At 45.7% G+C, this 23054-nt stretch overlaps 1 protein-coding gene across 1 annotated transcript; it reads right to left on the bottom strand.

Annotated features, from left to right (window-relative positions):
• Positions 1-216: 216 nt before the first annotated feature.
• LOC133642956 (chondroadherin-like protein) lies at positions 217-21686 on the bottom strand. The gene is made up of 11 exons (XM_062037379.1): positions 21681-21686; positions 21427-21579; positions 19057-19251; positions 18839-18994; positions 12362-12507; positions 11789-12027; positions 11459-11730; positions 8754-9090; positions 3890-4242; positions 3661-3827; positions 217-1313 (listed from the first exon to the last, which is right to left on the bottom strand). Exons 1-11 carry the CDS (start codon positions 21684-21686, stop codon positions 602-604), a joined length of 2736 nt encoding a protein of 911 aa, XP_061893363.1. The 3' UTR covers positions 217-601.
• Between the last annotated feature and the right edge of the window lie 1368 nt (positions 21687-23054).

The raw sequence follows: 23054 nt of genomic DNA, 5'->3' as shown, positions 1-23054 counted from the left end.
CACCACACAATATACATTGTTTTTATTGACTATTTCATTGATACACCACACAATATACATTGTTTTTATTGACTATTTCATTCATACACCACACAATATACATTGTTTTTATTGACTATTTCATTCATACACCACACAATATACATTGTTTTTATTGACTATTTCATTGCTACACCACACAATATACATTGTTGTTGACTATTTCATTGATACACCACACAATATACATTGTTTTTATTGACTATTTCATTGATACACCACACAATATACATTGTTTTTATTGACTATTTCATTGATACACCACACAATATACATTGTTTTTATTGACTATTTCATTGATACACCACACAATATACATTGTTTTTATTGACTATTTCATTGATACACCACACAATATACATTGTTTTTATTGACTATTTCATTGATACACCACACAATATACACACATAGAAGACTCTTGCACAGCAAATGTTGTCAGTCTGTAACATGCTCAGCACATCAAAGAAAACGCTAACAAATCAATATTTTAATTTTTCATCAGTTTTTTCTTTTTTGACACGGTTACTCCTCCAGGTTTCCTCTCAATCTTCTTCTTCGTTGCCTACGACTGCATCACCAGGTTCTTCCCAGGTTTAACCTTCACCAGGTTCTTCCCAGGTTTAACCTTCACCAGGTTCTTCCCAGGTTTAACCTTCACCAGGTTCTTCCCAGGTTTAACCTTCACCAGGTTCTTCCCAGGTTTAGTCATCACCAGGTTCTTCCCAGGTTTAACCTTCACCAGGTTCTTCCCAGGTTTAGTCATCACCAGGTTCTTCCCAGGTTTAGTCATCACCAGGTTCTTCCCAGGTTTAACCTTCACCAGGTTCTTCCCAGGTTTAACCTTCACCAGGTTCTTCCCAGGTTTAGTCATCACCAGGTTCTTCCCAGGTTTAGTCATCACCAGGTTCTTCCCAGGTTTAGTCATCACCAGGTTCTTCCCAGGTTTAACCTTCACCAGGTTCTTCCCAGGTTTAGTCTTCACCAGGTTCTTCCCAGGTTTAGTCTTCACCAGGTTCTTCCCAGGTTTAGTCTTCACCAGGTTCTTCCCAGGTTTAGTCTTCACCAGGTTCTTTCCAGGTTTAGTCTTCACCAGGTTCACTTGGGCTTGTTTGAGCTTTACTTGAGCGGGGACCACAAGACTTTTAGTGTCCGAAGCAGAGCCGCTTGCTGGACTACAAGACTTAAACAGCTCCACATCCCTGACCTTCTGACCTTTCAGGTGTGCAGGGTGGCCACAGGTGGCGCCCACCTCCATGCTCACGTTGTCCATCCACCTGTGCAAAGAAACTGTCAGGAAATATTGGCTTCATTAGCACATCTTCAAACATTGCTCAATTTCTTGTGGCCCGCCACATCATTTTATTGTGGCCTTACACTTCATTTTAAAGCAGCCTGTCCTATGGTTTTAACGTGGCACGCTACATAGTTCTAAAGTGGCCCGCCACATCATTTTATTGTGGCCCTACACTTCATTTTAAAGCAGCCTGTCCTATGGTTTTAACGTGGCACGCTACATAGTTCTAAAGTGGCCCGCCACATCATTTTATTGTGGCCCTACACTTCATTTTAAAGCAGCCTGTCCTATGGTTTTAACGTGGCACGCTACATAGTTCTAAAGTGGCCCGCCACATCATTTTATTGTGGCCCTACACTTCATTTTAAAGCAGCCTGTCCTATGGTTTTAACGTGGCACGCTACATAGTTCTAAAGTGGCCCGCCACATCATTTTATGGTGGCCCTACACTTCATTTTAAAGCAGCCTGTCCTATGGTTTTAACGTGGCACGCTACATAGTTCTAAAGTGGCCCGCCACATCATTTTATTGTGGCCCTACACTTCATTTTAAAGCAGCCTGTCCTATGGTTTTAACGTGGCACGCTACATAGTTCTAAAGTGGCCCGCCACATCATTTTATTGTGGACCTACACTTCATTTATTGTGGCCTGTCCCATAATTTAAATGTAGTACGCTACATAATTTTAATGTGGTTCGCCACATCATTTTATTGTGGACGTACACGTCATTTGAATGTGGTCCGCCACATAATTCTAATGTGGTCCGCCACATAATTCTAATGTGGTCCGCCACATAATTCTAATGTGGTCCGCCACATCATTTTATTGTGGACCTACACTTCATTTTAAGGTGGCCTGTCCCATAATTTTAATGTAGTACATGACATAGCTGTAACGTGGCCTGCCACATCATTATATTTTGGACCTTTACTGCATTTTAATGTGGCCTGCACCATTAATTGAATGTGGCACGCCACATATTCCTGATGTGGTCTGCCACATCATTTACTGTGGTTCGCTATGTCATTTTAATGTGGCCTGCACCATTAATTGAATGTGGCACGCCACATATTCCTGATGTGGTCTGCCACATCATTTACTGTGGTTCGCTATGTCATTTTAATGTGGCCTGCACCATTAATTGAATGTGGCACGCCACATATTCCTGATGTGGTCTGCCACATCATTTACTGTGGTTCGCTATGTCATTTTAATGTGGCCTGCACCATTAATTGAACGTGGCACGCCACATATTCCTGATGTGGTCTGCCACATCATTTACTGTGGTTCGCTATGTCATTTTAATGTGGCCTGCACCATTAATTGAACGTGGCACGCCACATATTCCTGATGTGGTCCGCCACATCATTTAATGTGGTTCGCTATGTCATTTTAATGTGGCCTGTACCATTAATTGAACGTGGCACGCCACATATTCCTGATGTGGTCCGCCACATCATTTAATGTGGTTCGCTATGTCATTTTAAAGTGGCCTGTACCATTAATTGAACGTGGCACGCCACATATTCCTGATGTGGTCTGCCACATCATTTAATGTGGTTCGCTATGTCATTTTAATGTGGCCCACCACATCATTTTATTTTGGACCTCCATTTCATTTTAAGGTGACCTGTCTCTTTAAAATTTGGCCCGCCACTCCATTTTATGTGGTCTGCCATTTCATTTTATTTTGGACCTCCACTTCATTTTAATGTGACCTGTCTTTCTAACATTTGGCCCACCACACCATTTTAAATTGGCCTGCGAAAGGCTGGAAATAAAAAAAGCCCTTTCCGCCAACGACTGTATCCTCCAATCAGCGACAAGCTGTGGGTCATGTGATTGTCTTTAGCCAAGATGCTGACCTGGCAGGGTGTTGAAGCGTGAGTGTCAGTTAGCACTTTAGCACGAGGGGAACCAGAAGGTGCACCCACCTGTGTCAGTTAGCACTTTAGCACGAGGGGAACCAGAAGGTGCACCCACCTGTGTCAGTTAGCACTTTAGCACGAGGGGAACCATAAGGTGCACCCACCTGTGTCAGTTAGCACTTTAGCACGAGGGGAACCAGAAGGTGCACCCACCTGTGTCAGTTAGCACTTTAGCACGAGGGGAACCAGAAGGTGCACCCACCTGTGTCAGTTAGCACTTTAGCACGAGGGGAACCAGAAGGTGCACCCACCTGTGTCAGTTAGCACTTTAGCACGAGGGGAACCAGAAGGTGCACCCACCTGTGTCAGTTAGCACTTTAGCACGAGGGGAACCAGAAGGTGCACCCACCTGTGTCAGTTAGCACTTTAGCACGAGGGGAACCAGAAGGTGCACCCACCTGCGCAGGGGCAGCAAGGTGCAGTCGCACAGCAGGGGGTTGCCTTGCAAGTCCAGCACCTCCAAGCCGGTGAGCCAGTGCAAGTGGGGAAGTTCCTTCAGCCGGTTCCCTCTCAGGGTGAGAGTCTTCAGTCCTGGACCAAGTCCTGCCAGGGCGTCCCTGGACATCTGGAAGGAGTGACCACAGTTTGGTAAATAGTGTACCCGCTCCCCGGTTCTGAACCGCATACCTTCTCAGTGTTGGTCCGGTCCATGTGGAGCCATTTCAGACTTTGGGAGAGCGGCTTGAAGGCGTTGGCTCCTACGGACAGAATGCGGTTGTGGGACAGGTTCAGCTCCTCCAGACCGGGGGTCCTGGACAGGGCGGCGCTTGGAACCTTGGTGAGTTTGTTGGCAGCCAGGTGAAGTTTCCCAAGGAAGGCGGAGTCCAGAGCGCCTCTTGCCACCGAGCGTATGGTGTTGTTGCTCAGGTAGAGTTCTCGCAGTCCGGGCGAGACCGAGGACAGCAGACCAGACGGCTCCAGCTTGGAGATAGCGTTTCTCTCCAGGTGTAATGCGAACAGGCCTGGGAGGAGTCTCATCGCTGGAGGAGAAACAAAGTCAACCTTTACCAGACCAGGGGCCTAGACTGATAGGGCCCCCAACTTATAGAACTGGTGGTATTGTACCTGAAACTGCTCCTAAAAGACCCTCTTATTGGGCTTTGCAAATATACATAAAGAGGAAACTCCGTAATACCTGTATCCAGCCGCTAATCGCCAGCTGGCAACTAACATGCTAATTGCTAAATGGCAACTACTGCGCTAATCACTAGCTGTCAACTGGTGGGTTAATCGCTAGCCGACATGTTAATTGCTAGCTAGAAACTATAGCCCTAACCACCAACTGTCAATTGATGCGCTAATCGCTAGCTGTCAACTGGTGGGTTAATCACTACCTGAAAACTAGCATGTTAATCGCTAGCTAGAAACTATAGTGCTAATCGCTAACTGTCAATTAGTGCTTTAATCGCTAGCTGTCAACTGGTGGGTTAATCGCAAACTGACAACTCTTCTTCTCTTTGGCTGTCCATCGATTACGATGATGATGTTGCTCCAGTAATGGGTTATTGAGGGGGGTTTCGTATATGCCATTGCATGTGCCACTAATTGCTAACTGGCAATTAGTGCTCTGATCGCTAGCTGGCAACTGATGGGTTAATCGCAAGCTGACAACTAGCATGTTCATTGCTAGCTAGAAACTATAGCACTAATCGCTAATTGTATCGCACATCAATTAGTGCGCTAATCACTAGCGGGCATCTGGTGGGTTAATCGCTAGCTGTCAACTAGCATGCTAATTGCTAGCTAAAAACTATAGTCCTAATTGAAAACTATCAATTAGTGTGCTAAACCATAGCTGGCAACTAATGCACCAATCGGTAGCTAGCAAATAACGTGCCAATCAGTGGCTGACAATGGCTAGCTGCCAACTAGAGTGCTAATCGCTGTCTGACAACTACGGCTTTAATGGCTAGCTGACAACTAGAGTGCTAATCTCTAGCTGGCAACTACAGTGCTAATTGCTTGATGACTACTACCGGATTAATTGCCAGCTGACAACCAGCACGCTGATTGCTAGCTGCCAGATAATACGCTAATCACTAGCGCCCCAAACGCGAGCTTACAACTAGCGTATTAACCACTAGCTGGCAACTAGTGCACTAATCCCTACTTTATAAGAATGCTCCAATCGCGAGCTGGCAAATAATGTGCCAATCCCAAGCACACTAATCGCTAGCTGACAATTAGGGCGTTATAACTATTGCGCTAATTGCTACCTGGCAACTAACACGCCAGTTGCTAGCATACTTGCCAACCCTCCCGAATTTTCCAAGAGACTCCCGAATTTCAGTGCCTCTCCCGAAAATCTCCCGGGACAACCATTCTCCCGAATTTCTCCCCATTTCCAGCCGGACCTGAGAGAGGACAGCCTGTCGTCACGTCCACTTTTCCTGCATATAAACAGCGTGCCGGCCCAGTCACGTTAGAAGACAGCGTGTCGTCACGTCCACTTTTCCTGCATATAAACAGCGTGCCGGCCCAGTCACGTTAGAAGACAGCCTGTCGTCACGTCCACTTTTCCTGCATATAAACAGCGTGCCGGCCCAGTCACGTTAGAAGACAGCCTGTCGTCACGTCCACTTTTCCTGCATATAAACAGCGTGCCGGCCCAGTCACGTTAGAAGACAGCGTGTCGTCACGTCCACTTTTCCTGCATATAAACAGCGTGCCGGCCCAGTCACGTTAGAAGACAGCGTGTCGTCACGTCCACTTTTCCTGCATATAAACAGCGTGCCGGCCCAGTCACGTTAGAAGACAGCGTGTCGTCACGTCCACTTTTCCTGCATATAAACAGCGTGCCGGCCCAGTCACGTTAGAAGACAGCGTGTCGTCACGTCCACTTTTCCTGCATATAAACAGCGTGCCGGCCCAGTCACGTTAGAAGACAGCGTGTCGTCACGTCCACTTTTCCTGCATATAAACAGCGTGCCGGCCCAGTCACGTTAGAAGACAGCCTGTCGTCACGTCCACTTTTCCTGCATATAAACAGCGTGCCGGCCCAGTCACGTTAGAAGACAGCGTGTCGTCACGTCCACTTTTCCTGCATATAAACAGCGTGCCGGCCCAGTCACGTTAGAAGACAGCCTGTCGTCACGTCCACTTTTCCTGCATATAAACAGCGTGCCGGCCCAGTCACGTTAGAAGACAGCGTGTCGTCACGTCCACTTTTCCTGCATATAAACAGCGTGCCGGCCCAGTCACGTTAGAAGACAGCCTGTCGTCACGTCCACTTTTCCTGCATATAAACAGCGTGCCGGCCCAGTCACGTTAGAAGACAGCGTGTCGTCACGTCCACTTTTCCTGCATATAAACAGCGTGCCGGCCCAGTCACGTTAGAAGACAGCGTGTCGTCACGTCCACTTTTCTTGCATATAAACAGCGTGCCGGCCCAGTCACGTTAGAAGACAGCGTGTCGTCACGTCCACTTTTCCTGCATATAAACAGCGTGCCGGCCCAGTCACGTTAGAAGACAGCCTGTCGTCACGTCCACTTTTCCTGCATATAAACAGCGTGCCGGCCCAGTCACGTTAGAAGACAGCGTGTCGTCACGTCCACTTTTCCTGCATATAAACAGCGTGCCGGCCCAGTCACGTTAGAAGACAGCCTGTCGTCACGTCCACTTTTCCTGCATATAAACAGCGTGCCGGCCCAGTCACGTTAGAAGACAGCGTGTCGTCACGTCCACTTTTCCTGCATATAAACAGCGTGCCGGCCCAGTCACGTTAGAAGACAGCCTGTCGTCACGTCCACTTTTCCTGCATATAAACAGCGTGCCGGCCCAGTCACGTTAGAAGACAGCCTGTCGTCACGTCCACTTTTCCTGCATATAAACAGCGTGCCGGCCCAGTCACGTTAGAAGACAGCGTGTCGTCACGTCCACTTTTCCTGCATATAAACAGCGTGCCGGCCCAGTCACGTTAGAAGACAGCGTGTCGTCACATCCACTTTTCCTGCATATAAACAGCGTGCCGGCCCAGTCACGTTAGAAGACAGCGTGTCGTCACGTCCACTTTTCCTGCATATAAACAGCGTGCCGGCCCAGTCACGTTAGAAGACAGCGTGTCGTCACGTCCACTTTTCCTGCACATAAACAGCGTGCCGGCCCAGTCACGTTAGAAGACAGCGTGTCGTCACGTCCACTTTTCCTGCATATAAACAGCGTGCCGGCCCAGTCACGTTAGAAGACAGCCTGTCGTCACGTCCACTTTTCCTGCATATAAACAGCGTGCCGGCCCAGTCACGTTAGAAGACAGCCTGTCGTCACGTCCACTTTTCCTGCATATAAACAGCGTGCCGGCCCAGTCACGTTAGAAGACAGCGTGTCGTCACGTCCACTTTTCCTGCATATAAACAGCGTGCCGGCCCAGTCACGTTAGAAGACAGCGTGTCGTCACGTCCACTTTTCCTGCATATAAACAGCGTGCCGGCCCAGTCACGTTAGAAGACAGCCTGTCGTCACGTCCACTTTTCCTGCATATAAACAGCGTGCCGGCCCAGTCACGTTAGAAGACAGCCTGTCGTCACGTCCACTTTTCCTGCATATAAACAGCGTGCCGGCCCAGTCACGTTAGAAGACAGCGTGTCGTCACGTCCACTTTTCCTGCATATAAACAGCGTGCCGGCCCAGTCACGTTAGAAGACAGCGTGTCGTCACGTCCACTTTTCCTGCATATAAACAGCGTGCCGGCCCAGTCACGTTAGAAGACAGCCTGTCGTCACGTCCACTTTTCCTGCATATAAACAGCGTGCCGGCCCAGTCACGTTAGAAGACAGCGTGTCGTCACGTCCACTTTTCCTGCATATAAACAGCGTGCCGGCCCAGTCACGTTAGAAGACAGCGTGTCGTCACGTCCACTTTTCCTGCATATAAACAGCGTGCCGGCCCAGTCACGTTAGAAGACAGCGTGTCGTCACGTCCACTTTTCCTGCATATAAACAGCGTGCCGGCCCAGTCACGTTAGAAGACAGCCTGTCGTCTAGCTAATCGCTAGCTGGCAAATAATAGGCCAAATGCTAGCATGCCAATCACTAGCTGACAACTAGGGCTTTAATTGCTAGCTGAGAACTACGATGCTAATTGTTAGCTGACAACTAGCGCGTTAATTGCAAACTGAGAACTACAGCTTGCTGAGCAGTGCGCGTATCGCTACCTACAACTAACACGCCAGTCGCTGGCAAATAATGTGCCGGACAACTAGAGCGCTAATTGCTACATGGCAACTAATTGCTAATAGTAAACTAGCATGCCAATCAACAGCTGGAAAATAGCGTGCCAATCAGCAGTTGACAACCACAATGCTAATCGTTAGCGCCAATCACTAGCTGACAACTATGACGCTAATCGCTGGCTATCTTGAAGCCTACATGAATATCATCAATTTGCAACATCCAGCCATCCATTTTCCACCGCTTGTCCCTTTTCGGGGTGGCTGCAGCCTAGCTCAACATAAAGCCAACAGTACCTCTGCAGACCACCAGAGGGCGGACTGACCTGCTCCAGGGAAGTGTGCCAGGTGGTTGCCCTCCAGGTGCAGGTAGCTGAGCTGGGGCGCACCTGCCAGGGCGTCAGGAGGCAGGGAGGTGAGTTGGTTGTCAGAGAGATACAAGTAGAGGAGCTTCTTCATCCCTCTCAAGGAACCTCCTTCCACCTCCTGGATCCTGCAGGAGTCCAAGTGCAGAGACACCACCTGGCTGCTGCCTGGGAAACTGTTGGCGGCCAGGACGTGGAAGTGGTTGCTGCGCAGGTCCAGGAGCTGCGTTTTGGCGGGAAAGCCTCGCGGGACTCTGGTGTGACCTCCGTTCTCACATGTGGCGTGATGCCAGTCCACCTGCACACACACATCATATCACTCACAAGTCGACACGCTGTATCGCACATCATATCACTCACAAGTCAACACGCTGGATCGCACATCATATCACTCACAAGTCAACACGCTGGATCGCACATCATATCACTCACAAGTCAACACGCTGGATCGCACATCATATCACTCACAAGTCAACACGCTGGATCGCACATCATATCACTCACGAGTCAACACGCTGGATCGCACATCATATCACTCACAAGTCAACACGCTGGATCGCACATCATATCACTCACAAGTCAACACGCTGTATCACACATGATATTACTCACAAGTAAACATGCTGTATCGCACATCATATCACTCACAAGTCAACACGCTGGATCGCACATCATATCACTCACAAGTCAACACGCTATATCAAACATGATATTACTCACAAGTAAACACGCTGGATCGCACATCATATCACTCACAAGTCAACACGCTATATCACACATGATATTACTCACAAGTAAACACGCTGTATCGCACATCATATCACTCACAAGTCAACACGCTATATCACACATGATATTACTCACAAGTAAACACGCTGGATCGCACATCATATCACTCACAAGTCAACACGCTATATCACACATGATATTACTCACAAGTAAACATGCTGTATCGCACATCATATCACTCACAAGTCAACACGCTGTATCACACATGATATTACTCACAAGTAAACATGCTGTATCGCACATCATATCACTCACAAGTCAACACGCTGTATCACACATATTACTCACAAGTAAACATGCTGTATCGCACATCATATCCCTCACAAGTAAACACTCTGTAGGCCTGCTTGTATCGTACATGATATCACACCTCCCGAATGGGAACCCATCCATTCTGAGGACAGTCATACTCCACTACGAGTGACTGCCGATGATGATCACACACAAGTAGACACGCTGCAGGACTGCTTGTATCGCACATGATATCACACACAAGTAGACACGCTGCAGGACTGCTTGTATCGCACATGATATCACACACAAGTAGACACGCTGCAGGACTGCTTGTATCGCACATGATATCACACACAAGTAAACACCTGCAGGACTGCTTGTATCGCACATGATATCACACACAAGTAAACACCTGCAGGGCCGCTTGTATGGCACATGATATCACACACAAGTAAACACCTGCAGGACTGCTTGTATCGCACATGATATCACACACAAGTAAACACCTGCAGGGCCGCTTGTATGGCACATGATATCACACACAAGTAGACACCTGCAGGAGCGCTTGTATGGCACATGATATCACACACAAGTAAACACCTGCAGGGCCGCTTGTATGGCACATGATATCACACACAAGTAGACACGCTGCAGGACCGCTTGTATGGCACATGATATCACACACAAGTAGACACGCTGCAGGACCGCTTGTATGGCACATGATATCACACACAAGTAAACACCTGCAGGACTGCTTGTATGGCACATGATATCACACACAAGTAAACACCTGCAGGACTGCTTGTATGGCACATGATATCACACACAAGTAAACACCTGCAGGAGCGCTTGTATGGCACATGATATCAAACACAAGTAAACACCTGCAGGACTGCTTGTATGGCACATGATATCACACACAAGTAAACACCTGCAGGACTGCTTGTATGGCACATGATATCACACACAAGTAAACACCTGCAGGGCCGCTTGTATGGCACATGATATCACACACAAGTAAACACCTGCAGGGCCGCTTGTATGGCACATGATATCACACACAAGTAGACACGCTGCAGGACCGCTTGTATGGCACATGATATCACACACAAGTAAACACCTGCAGGACTGCTTGTATGGCACATGATATCACACACAAGTAGACACTCTGCAGGACCGCTTGTATGGCACATGATATCACACACAAGTAAACACGCTGCAGGACCGCTTGTATGGCACATGATATCACACACAAGTAAACACCTGCAGGGCCGCTTGTATGGCACATGATATCACACACAAGTAGACACACTGCAGGACTGCTCGTATTGCACATGATATCACACACAAGTAGACACACTGCAGGACTGCTTGTATCGCACATGACATCAAACACAAGTAGACACACTGCAGGACTGTTCGTATCGCACATGATATCACACACAAGTAGACACACTGCAGGACTGCTCGTATCGCACATGATATCACACACAAGTAGACACACTGCAGGACTGCTCGTATCGCACATGATATCAAACACAAGTAGACACACTGCAGGACTGCTCGTATCGCACATGATATCACACACACAAGTAAACACTGCAGGACAGATTTCAGATGGGTGGTCTGATACTGGGACTCACATGACAGTGGCAGTTCAGGGGACATCTGACGTGGCCCTTGGTCTTTGCCACAGGTGTCGGTGTGCCACCGCCCACCATCCCCTCCTCCTCCTCAAACTCCTCCTTCAGCTGGTCCCCGTTGCTGCGGCAACGCATGTCGGCGGCAGCCACGGCTGCCAGCGGCTCGTCGGACAGGTGAGGCGGTCCGACACAGGCCCCCAGCAGCCGGACGGCGGCCTGGCTGGCCCAGGTCCTCAGGGGCCGCATGTAGCAGCTGCAGTAGACGGGGTTGGCTGGAGGGAGCGTGGAGAAGATGAAGACACCTGCTGGGCTCCACACGTCACAGCGTACCTGTCAGGTTGAGGCTGGCCAGGTTGTTGGGGCCCGAGAGAGGGTCCAGGTAGCGCAGCTGGTTGTGGCTCAGGTCCAAGTGGGAGAGCATGGGGGCCTGGGACAAGGCCTGCTCTGAGAGGTCCTGCAGGGACATGTGGTCCAGGTACAGGTGTGTGAGCTTGGCCATGGAGACGGACTCTTCACCCAGGTAGACCATGGGGTTGTGGCTCATGTCCAGACGGGTCACCTCACGGGCTCTGGAAGGTGCCAAAACCATGTCAAGTTGTGGGGAGGAATGTGAGGTCCATGCACAGGAAGATGCACCTTGCAAGAACTTTGATTTTATAGTCGTGTGTAGGAAAAATGAATCTGCAGACTCCAAAACACATTTGTTGAAATCTTCTCTTTATGTCAGCCACATGCTGTCTACTCATGTTTTAAAAACTATATATATATATATACATATATACATATATATATATATATATATATATGTATATATATATATATATATATATATGTATATATATATATATGAAAGTGAAATGAATGAGTTCCAATAATATGTTGTGATGAAAATGAAGTTCCTACCTGCTCATGGCCTGCGTGGGGAAGAACTGCAGCTGGTTGTGGTCCAGACTGAGGCGCCTGAGGGCCGACAGGCTGGCAAAGGCCTCAGGGGCCAAGTTGTTGATGGAGTTACGACTCAGGCTGAGCCACTTCAGCTTGTGCAGGCCCTGAAGGAGCAGAGCAACACACTTTATCAAACATGGAGATGTTTTCATTCATCTTTTATTTGCAGCATCACTCAAACTTTCACATGACTACTCTTATACTACTTCTCACCTTATATGACCACCATCTTGCTGCTCTTTATCTTCCATTCATCTACATCACCTTATATGACCACCATCTTGCTGCTCTTTATCTTCCATTCATCTACATCACCTTATATGACCACCATCTTGCTGCTCTTTATCTTCCATTCATCTACATCACCTTATATGACCACCATCTTGCTACTCTTTATCTTCCATTCATCTACATCACCTTATATGACCACCATCTTGCTACTCTTTATCTTCCATTCATCTACATCACCTTATATGACCACCATCTTGCTGCTCTTTATCTTCCATTCATCTACATCACCTTATATGACCACCATCTTGCTACTCTTTATCTTCCATTCATCTACATCACCTTATATGACCACCATCTTTCTACTCTTTATCTTCCATTCATCTACATCACCTTATATGACCACCATCTTGCTACTCTTTATCTTCCATTCATCTACATCACCTTATATGACCACCATCTTGCTACTCTTTATCTTCCATTCATCTACATCACCTTATATGACCACCATCTTGCTGCTCTTTATCTTCCATTCATCTACATCACCTTATATGACCACCATCTTGCTGCTCTTTATCTTCCATTCATCTACATCACCTTATATGACCACCATCTTGCTACTCTTTATCTTCCATTCATCTACATCACCTTATATGACCACCATCTTTCTACTCTTTATCTTCCATTCATCTACATCACCTTATATGACCACCATCTTGCTACTCTTTATCTTCCATTCATCTACATCACCTTATATGACCACCATCTTGCTACTCTTTATCTTCCATTCATCTACATCACCTTATATGACCACCATCTTGCTACTCTTTATCTTCCATTCATCTACATCACCTTATATGACCACCATCTTGCTACTCTTTATCTTCCATTCATCTACATCACCTTATATGACCACCATCTTGCTGCTCTTTATCTTCCATTCATCTACATCACCTTATATGACCACCATCTTGCTACTCTTTATCTTCCATTCATGTACATCACCTTATATGACCACCATCTTCAATCAATCAATCAATGTTTATTTATATAGCCCTAAATCACAAGTGTCTTGCTACTCTTTATCTTCCATTCATCTACATCACCTTATATGACCACCATCTTGCTACTCTTTATCTTCCATTCATCTACATCACCTTATATGACCACCATCTTGCTACTCTTTATCTTCCATTCATCTACATCACCTTATATGACCACCATCTTGCTACTCTTTATCTTCCATTCATCTACATCACCTTATATGACCACCATCTTGCTACTCTTTATCTTCCATTCATCTACATCACCTTATATGACCACCAACTTGCTACTCTTTATCTTCCATTCATCTACATCACCTTATATGACCACCATCTTCAATCAATCAATCAATGTTTATTTATATAGCCCTAAATCACAAGTGTCTTGCTACTCTTTATCTTCCATTCATCTACATCACCTTATATGACCACCATCTTGCTACTCTTTATCTTCCATTCATCTACATCACCTTATATGACCACCATCTTGCTACTCTTTATCTTCCATTCATCTACATCACCTTATATGACCACCATCTTGCTACTCTTTATCTTCCATTCATCTACATCACCTTATATGACCACCATCTTGCTACTCTTTATCTTCCATTCATCTACATCACCTTATATGACCACCATCTTGCTACTCTTTATCTTCCATTCATCTACATCACCTTATATGACCACCATCTTGCTACTCTTTATCTTCCATTCATCTACATCACCTTATATGACCACCATCTTGCTGCTCTTTATCTTCCATTCATCTACATCACCTTATATGACCACCATCTTGCTGCTCTTTATCTTCCATTCATCTACATCACCTTATATGACCACCATCTTGCTACTCTTTATCTTCCATTCATCAACATCACCTTATATGACCACCATCTTGCTACTGTTTATCTTCCATTCATCAACATCACCTTATATGACCACCATCTTCAATCAATCAATCAATGTTTATTTATATAGCCCTAAATCACAAGTGTCTTGCTACTCTTTATCTTCCATTCATCTACATCACCTTATATGACCACCATCTTGCTACTCTTTATCTTCCATTCATCTACATCACCTTACACCTCTACATGTCTGAGGTCTTGTACAATATCTGATAATAACACTTTATATTTGACACCCAAATATTTCACCGCTTGCATCTGGTCTCTCAACCTTTTTACTTGTCACCATTTGGAAGAAAAACAGCGAGACTTCTTAGCAACAGATTGATATCTTATGCAGTCAAAACAAGGATCAAAAAGTCAAGAAAGAAAAAAATGACAGAAGAAAAATAAAAATTAAGATGTAATTAAATTAAATATTCAATCAATAATAAAAGAAAGAATACAAATGTGTTGTAAAAAGCAAACGAGTGGAAAAAACCTACAGAGGAAGAAAAATAAAGACATTAGAGAAAAATAAATACAAAATAAATCCATCCATCCATCCATTTTCTACCGCTTATTCCCTTCGGGGTCGCGGGGGGCGCTGGAGCCTATCTCAGCTACAATCGGGCGGAAGGCGGGGTACACCCTGGACAAGTCGCCGCCTCATCGCAGGGCCAGTAGAGAAAAATAAATACAAAATAAATATGTATTAAAATATATACATAATAAAAATGAAGTATTAAAAGGTGTTGACAAAATTAAATATGAGTGAAAAAAAACAAAAAACAATATAGTAAGATGAAAATTTAAGAAATGTAAAAAAAAAAAAAAATGTAATAAAAATTCAATATTTCATTTGAATGTTGAAATTATGAGTAAAGAAAGAAAAAAATCACAGTAGGAAGGAAATGAAGAAATTAAAGAAGAAAAGTAAAATTAATATGTAGAAAAAATTAAATATGAATTAATCAAAAAGAAAACTAAAATTTGTTAGAAAAAGCAAATATCATTGAAAAAGGAAAATAAAAAAATTACACAAGAAAGAAAATGAAGAAAAAAAATGAAAAAATAATTTTTTTTATAAATATGTGATAAAATTAAATATTTCATTAATATTTAAAAACAAGAATAAAAAGGTGATGAAAAAATTAAGTATGAGTGAAAAAACGAAAACAATTACAAGAGGATGAAAAATTAAGATATTAAAGAAGAAACATAAAATACCTAAGTAATAAAATCAAATTCCATCCATCCATCCATTTTTTACCGCTTATTCCCTTCGGGGTCGCGGGGGGTGCTGGAGCCTATCTCAGCTACAATCGGGCGGAAGGCGGGGTACACCCTGGACAAGTCGCCACCTCATCACAGGGCCAACACAGATAGACAACATTCACATTCACACACTAGGGACCATTTAGTGTTGCCAATCAACCTATCCCCAGGTGCATGTCTTTGGAGGTGGGAGGGGCCTATCCCCAGGTGTATGTCTTTGGAGGTGGGAGGGGCCTATCCCCAGGTGCATGTCTTTGGAGGTGGGAGGGGCCTATCCCCAGGTGCATGTCTTTGGAGGTGGGAGGGGCCTATCCCCAGGTGTATGTCTTTGGAGGTGGGAGGGGCCTATCCCCAGGTGCATGTCTTTGGGGGTGGGAGGGGCCTATCCCCAGGTGCATGTCTTTGGAGGTGGGAGGGGCCTATCCCCAGGTGCATGTCTTTGGGGGTGGGAGGAAGCCGGAGTAGAACCCAGGCAGTCACGGTGAGAACATGCAAACTCCACACAGAAAGATCCCGAGGCTGGGTTTGAACTCACGACTACTCAGGACCTTCGTATTGTGAGGCAGACGCACTAACCCCTCTGCCACCGTGCTGCCTTAAAATCTAATTTATAATTAATAATAAAACAAGAAGAAAAAACAGTTTTAAAAAAAAGCAAATATGAGTGGAAAAAAAGGAAAAACTTCCAGTCAGAAAACTTAAGAAGTGAAGAAATTAAAGAAGAAAAATAAAACAAATATGTAATAAAATAAAATATACACATACAAAGTCTCCAAGAGAGTATTAGAAAGTATGCAGGAACAAACGTGTCCACATCATTCAACTTACTACATCATGAGATTAATTTAATGAATTATTGTGGCCACTAGGTGTCGCCAGAAAATATAATAATAATATTAGTTAATAAAAACAAGTATCAAATAATTATAGTTGCATATTACTTACACACACACACAAAGTCTCCAAGGCAGTATTAGAAAGTATCCAGGAACAAAGGTGTCCGCATCATTCAACTTTAGATTGATCTAATGAATTATTGTGGCCAGTAGGTGTCACCAAAAACAATTCAACCTAAAGTTATAATAAGTGTCAGCGCATGGTGTGATGTGTCCATCCATCCATCCATTTTCTACCGCTTGTCCCTCTCGGGGTGGTGGGGGGTGCTGGAGCCTATCTCAACTGCATTCGGGCGGAAGGAGGGGTACACCCTGGACAAGTGGCCACCTCATCACAGATTCACACACGAGGGAGCATTTAGTGTATCATTAGTTTGTCTGGCTGCTGCTCGCTTCACTTCTGTGCTCATTCATCTTTTTCTACACAAGATGGCGCTGCACTCTCTCGTAGTTGTCACATTTCTTACATGGAACAAAGAGAACACCGAGTCAAATTCCATGCGCGGTGAACATACTTGGCCAAAAAAGTTGATTCTGATATCGCGTCAGATCAGTATCGGTACCTAATATCAGTTTTGCATCTGAAGTGAAAATTGGGACTCCACTAATTTTAATGACAAGATTTCAGTTCATTGCAGGGTTTCCCGCAGCGCTTTGTTGTTAAGGCGGCCCCACCGCCTAAACTAATGTCTTAACAAGCTGCTCCGCTTAGTTCTGCCTCTGCAGCACCCAGCATTGTCCCGCCCACACAACCATCTGATTGGCTACACGCAGAGCGGTAACAGCCAATCAGCAGTGCGTATTCAGAGCACATGTAAAGTTAAGTTCAAGTACCAATGATAGTCACACACACACTAGGTGTGGTGAAATTTGTCCTCTGCATTTGACCCATCACCCTTGTTCACCCTCTGGGAGGTGAGGGGAGCAGTGGGCAGCAGCGGTGCCGCGCCCGGGAATCATTTTTGGTGATTTAACCCTCAATTTCAAGCCTTAATGCTGAGTGCCAAGCAGGGAGGTAATGGCTCCCATTTTTATAGTCTTTGGTATGACTCGGCCGGGGTTTGAACTCACAACCTACCCATCTCAGGGCGGACACTCTAACCACTAGGCCACTGAGCAGGTTAACAGCCAATCAGCAGTGCATATTCAGAGCGCATGGAGTCAGTGCTCCTGCGGTGGGGTGACAACTACTAGTAACATCACTATGAGCCAGTTGACGTTCTAGAAACATAAGCGGCAGCTCAGCTCGCTCGCAGTCCTTGAGGTGAAGGCTAATTAGCTTTTAGCGTAACGTTAGCTCACTGTGCGGTGTGTGTGTGTGTGCGTGCGCCCCACATGAAACGGACAGCAAAGCTCCGTCTATCTGAGAGAAAGACAAGCATTATTGACCTACAGTTAACAACTAAGTTATTTCACTTGACCTTTTTCTGTGTTGATTGAGCTGTGTTGAAGCAGCAAAAAAGGACATTATGTTAAAAGAAGAGTTTCTGTCTCTGATAGTTGATATAATAATTGTAAGTGCATCATAAAGCCTACATGAACTCCGTGGTGTTCAGGGATGAATAGTCTCTCCTATTGCTATTGTACTATTTTTCCAGCTATAGTTACATTAATAATTAGTAATGTAGCAGCCGAGTTTTGAATGGCAGGGTCTCTGCTATCACATGTTGATACAAATATAACATTTACATCATAAAAATCAACTACAGGCTTCCCAAATGCTGTAATAAATGAAGCATGATGAGTTGAGCATATGTCAGCGTGTGGCCCCACTTTTAACTCTTTTTTTCAAACGCTTATTGCAAACGCTTACTTACAGTAAGTCATTTATTTATTTATCATTTATAAGTCATTAATTTCCCTTAGTAAGTCATTATTTTGTCATTATTGTGACTTAGTAAGTCATTATAATGACATACTTAGTATATCAGGTAACTAGGACTCGTATATCGCCATTCAGCGATGAGGTGGAGACGTGATGGTGACAGGCCGAGTTACCCATCCCACCCCCCTCCCCCTGGAGAGACACCACCTTAACTAGCACATTTCCTGGGGGAAACACTGCATTGGCTGGTTATTGTCCGAGGGCAGAAAGTGGAGTACCTGGAAGAGCATGTTGGGGATGTAGACCAGCTGGTTGTGGGAGAGATCCAGCATGTTGACAGAGCCCAGCTGCATGAAGGCCCCAGGCTGGATCTCCTCCAGGCGGTTGTGGTCCAGGTGAAGCTCCTTCAAGGAGGACAGGCCGTCCAAGGACTCCTGCAAAAGTCAGGGCCGATCAGGCGTGAACCATCACCTCGGTCTCCGTGTGCTTGGCCCACCTGGTAAAGGACCTGGATGTTGTTGTGGGCCAGGTTGAGGGAGAGCAGGCGGCCCAGCGTGCGGAAGGCCCCCTCCTTCACCTGCAATATGTTGCACCGCTGCAGGGTCAGGTGCGTCAGGTGGGGTGTGCCCACCAAGGCTCCTCTCACCAGCACCTGCACATTGTTGTTGCTCAGGTCCAGCATGACCGTGCTCTGTGGGCAGACATCAGCATCATCCCATCCCGTATCAGCAAATAACATGTATCGGCTTGTATGTAGGATGTGCCATACAAGCGCTCCTGCAGCGTGTCTACTTGTGTGTGATATCATGTGCCATACAAGCGCTCCTGCAGGTGTCTACTTGTGTGTGATATCATGTGCCATACAAGCGCTCCTGCAGGTGTCTACTTGTGTGTGATATCATGTGCCATACAAGCGCTCCTGCAGGTGTCTACTTGTGTTTGATATCATGTGCCATACAAGCGGTCCTGCAGAGTGTCTACTTGTGTGTGATATCATGTGCCATACAAGCAGCCCTGCAGCGTGTCTACTTGTGTGTGATATCATGTGCCATACAAGCGGCCCTGCAGAGTGTCTACTTGTGTGTGATATCATGTGCCATACAAGCATCCCTGCAGCGTGTCTACTTGTGTGTGATATCATGTGCCATACAAGCAGCCCTGCAGTGTCTACTTGTGTGTGATATCATGTGCCATACAAGCAGCCCTGCAGCGTGTCTACTTGTGTGTGATATCATGTGCCATACAAGCGCTCCTGCAGCGTGTCTACTTGTGTGTGATATCATGTGCCATACAAGCGCTCCTGCAGCGTGTCTACTTGTGTGTGATATCATGTGCCATACAAGTGCTCCTGCAGGTGTCTACTTGTGAGTGATATCATGTGCCATACAAGCGCTCCTGCAGGTGTCTACTTGTGTTTGATATCATGTGCGATACAAGCGCTCCTGCAGTGTGTCTACTTGTGTGTGATATCATGTGCCATACAAGCGCTCCTGCAGGTGTCTACTTGTGTTTGATATCATGTGCGATACAAGCGCTCCTGCAGTGTGTCTACTTGTGTGTGATATCATGTGCGATACAAGCGCTCCTGCAGTGTGTCTACTTGTGTGTGATATCATGTGCCATACAAGCGCTCCTGCAGCGTGTCTACTTGTGTGTGATATCATGTGCCATACAAGCGGTCCTGCAGGTGTCTACTTGTGTTTGATATCATGTGCGATACAAGCGCTCCTGCAGCGTGTCTACTTGTGTGTGATATCATGTGCCATACAAGCGGTCCTGCAGAGTGTCTACTTGTGTGTGATATCATGTGCCATACAAGCGGTCCTGCAGAGTGTCTACTTGTGTGTGATATCATGTGCCATACAAGCGGTCCTGCAGAGTGTCTACTTGTGTGTGATATCATGTGCCATACAAGCGGTCCTGCAGAGTGTCTACTTGTGTGTGATATCATGTGCCATACAAGCAGCCCTGCAGCGTGTCTACTTGTGTGTGATATCATGTGCCATACAGGCAGCCCTGCAGAGTGTCTACTTGTGTGTGATATCATGTGCCATACAAGCAGCCCTGCAGCGTGTCTACTTGTGTGTGATATCATGTGTGATACAAGCAGTCCTGCAGCGTGTCTACTTGTGTGTGATATCATGTGCCATACAAGCGGTCCTGCAGAGTGTCTACTTGTGTGTGATATCATGTGCCATACAAGCAGCCCTGCAGCGTGTCTACTTGTGTGTGATATCATGTGTGATACAAGCAGTCCTGCAGAGCGAATCACGGTGGACCGGCTTAAAGTGGCCCACTTGGACCCTAGTCAGCCGGTTACCACGGCAGTAGCCCTACGCTGGGGTCGTCTGCCCGCTCTGCCTGGGCCCCATGCTAAGGTTTTGCATCTTCTCAGCGGGCCCCCGGGACCTGTGACAGTCCCTGCCGGTGGGCCCCCGGGACCTGTGACAGTCCCTGCCGGCGGGCCCCCGGGACCTGTGACAGTCCCTGCCGGTGCCCCTGCAGACTCCCCAGTGATTGTAGCAGCCGTCCTTGCTCCTGTCCATTGACTGTTTAGTGTTTGTGTCATGGTGAATCGTGGAAGAGGTGCGGTTGCTTTAAAGACATCCTTCACCACACCTGTTTACTACCTCATTCTTCTCTGCCATCCTCCTACAACAATCTTACATTCATATCCAGTATGCAGTTCAGAGGGAGTCAGTCGCTGAGTGGCTTTGTGTAATAACATTCTTCTGATCTACCTTTTCAATAAACACCTTTGTGTGTCAAAGATATTTCAAGTTGTCTTGCATATACTCTGGTGGTTGATGAGAAGTACTAACCATCAGTGATCATGACAGAAAGAATCATCATCTTTAAGGCTCACCTCCTCAAGACCTGGAGGAACCTGGGTCAGGTTCTTCCCAAGGCAGGTGGCCGAGAGCTTGGTTTTGTCGCAGCTGCACACTGCTGGACATTTGCCTGCTTGCACACCCGATGTCAGCACCAAGGTCCCCAGGAGGACATGCAGGAAATGCATCTGTCAGCCGTTACAAAAACATCTTTCAAACTACAAGATTGTACATTTTTTGTATCCAACAGCAGAAAACAGGATCCAAAAGTATGGAGCAGAAGCCTTACCTTCATGCAGCAAGTCCAGCAGCCAAGTGGTGGTATGACATGAAAGGCCACATTTTGCAGTTTTTAACATTCCTTCTCGTGTGTTCTAGTCTGCAGTCCAGTCAGCAAACGAGTCTTTGGTAAATTCTTCTTCTCCCGACCCCTGACCCCTGCACCCCCAACTGCAAATTAACACCTGGGTTTTACATTTTCAGCCCCGTTCTCAGCTTCATATGCGGCAAGAAAATGTGTGCAGAAAGCACCGGCTCCAAATAAAGTAGTCATGAAGGCCACCAACACCAACACCTCAGTCAACCAATCCAATAAAGTAGTCATGAAGGCCACCAACACCAACACCTCAGTCAACCAATCCAATAAAGTAGTCATGAAGGGCACCAACACCAACACCTCAGTCAACCAATCCAATAAAGTAGTCATGAAGGGCACCAACACCAACACCAACGTCAACCAATCCAATAAAGTAGTCATGAAGGCCACCAACACCAACACCTCAGTCAACCAATCCAATAAAGTAGTCATGAAGGGCACCAACACCAACACCAACGTCAACCAATCCAATAAAGTAGTCATGAAGGGCACCAACACCAACACCTCAGTCAACCAATCCAATAAAGTAGTCATGAAGGCCACCAACACCAACACCTCAGTCAACCAATCCAATAAAGTAGTCATGAAGGGCACCAACACCAACACCTCAGTCAACCAATCCAATAAAGTAGTCATGAAGGGCACCAACACCAACACCTCAGTCAACCAATCCAATAAAGTAGTCATGAAGGGCACCAACACCAACACCAACGTCAACCAATCCAATAAAGTAGTCATGAAGGGCACCAACACCAACACCTCAGTCAACCAATCCAATAAAGTAGTCATGAAGGGCACCAACACCAACACCTCAGTCAACCAATCCAATAAAGTAGTCATGAAGGGCACCAACACCAACACCTCAGTCAACCAATCCAATAAAGTAGTCATGAAGGGAACCAACACCAACACCTCAGTCAAACAATCCAATCTGGATTGGAATAAAGTTGAAATATCAGAAGAAAGTCACAACATTAAGAGGAAAAGTTGGAATCTTATGAGGAAAAAGTAGTCATTTTACTAGAATAAAGTCACAATCTTAAGAAGAAAAGAGTCATTTTAAAAGAATAAAGTCACAATCTTAACAGGAAAAAGTAGTCATTTTACAAGAATAAAGTCAAAATCTTAAGAGGAAACAGCTGGGGGGAAAAAGTAGTAATTTTACAAGAATTATATCAAAGTATTAGAAGAATATGTATTAAGAGGAAAAAATTGTAATCCTAAAGGAAAAAAAATATTTTACAAATGAGAAAAAAATTTAAATATTAAAATAAAGTCATTACAAAA

This window comes from Entelurus aequoreus, linkage group LG25 (genome assembly GCF_033978785.1).
Source record: "Entelurus aequoreus isolate RoL-2023_Sb linkage group LG25, RoL_Eaeq_v1.1, whole genome shotgun sequence".
Lineage (NCBI taxonomy): Eukaryota > Metazoa > Chordata > Actinopteri > Syngnathiformes > Syngnathidae > Entelurus > Entelurus aequoreus.
Note: the sequence above shows the minus strand (reverse complement) of the source record. Positions and strands in the feature narration are given on the sequence as shown.

Excerpts from the sequence above, each read along its gene's own strand:
- LOC133642956 (XM_062037379.1), bottom strand. Across the intron at positions 19,252-21,426 it reads TTCCTCCAGGTCTTGAGGAG|AGCACGGTCATGCTGGACCT; the intron begins GTGAGCCTTAAA and ends GTCTGCCCACAG. Across the intron at positions 9,091-11,458 it reads CCCTGAACTGCCACTGTCAT|GTGGACTGGCATCACGCCAC; the intron begins GTGAGTCCCAGT and ends GTGTGTGTGCAG.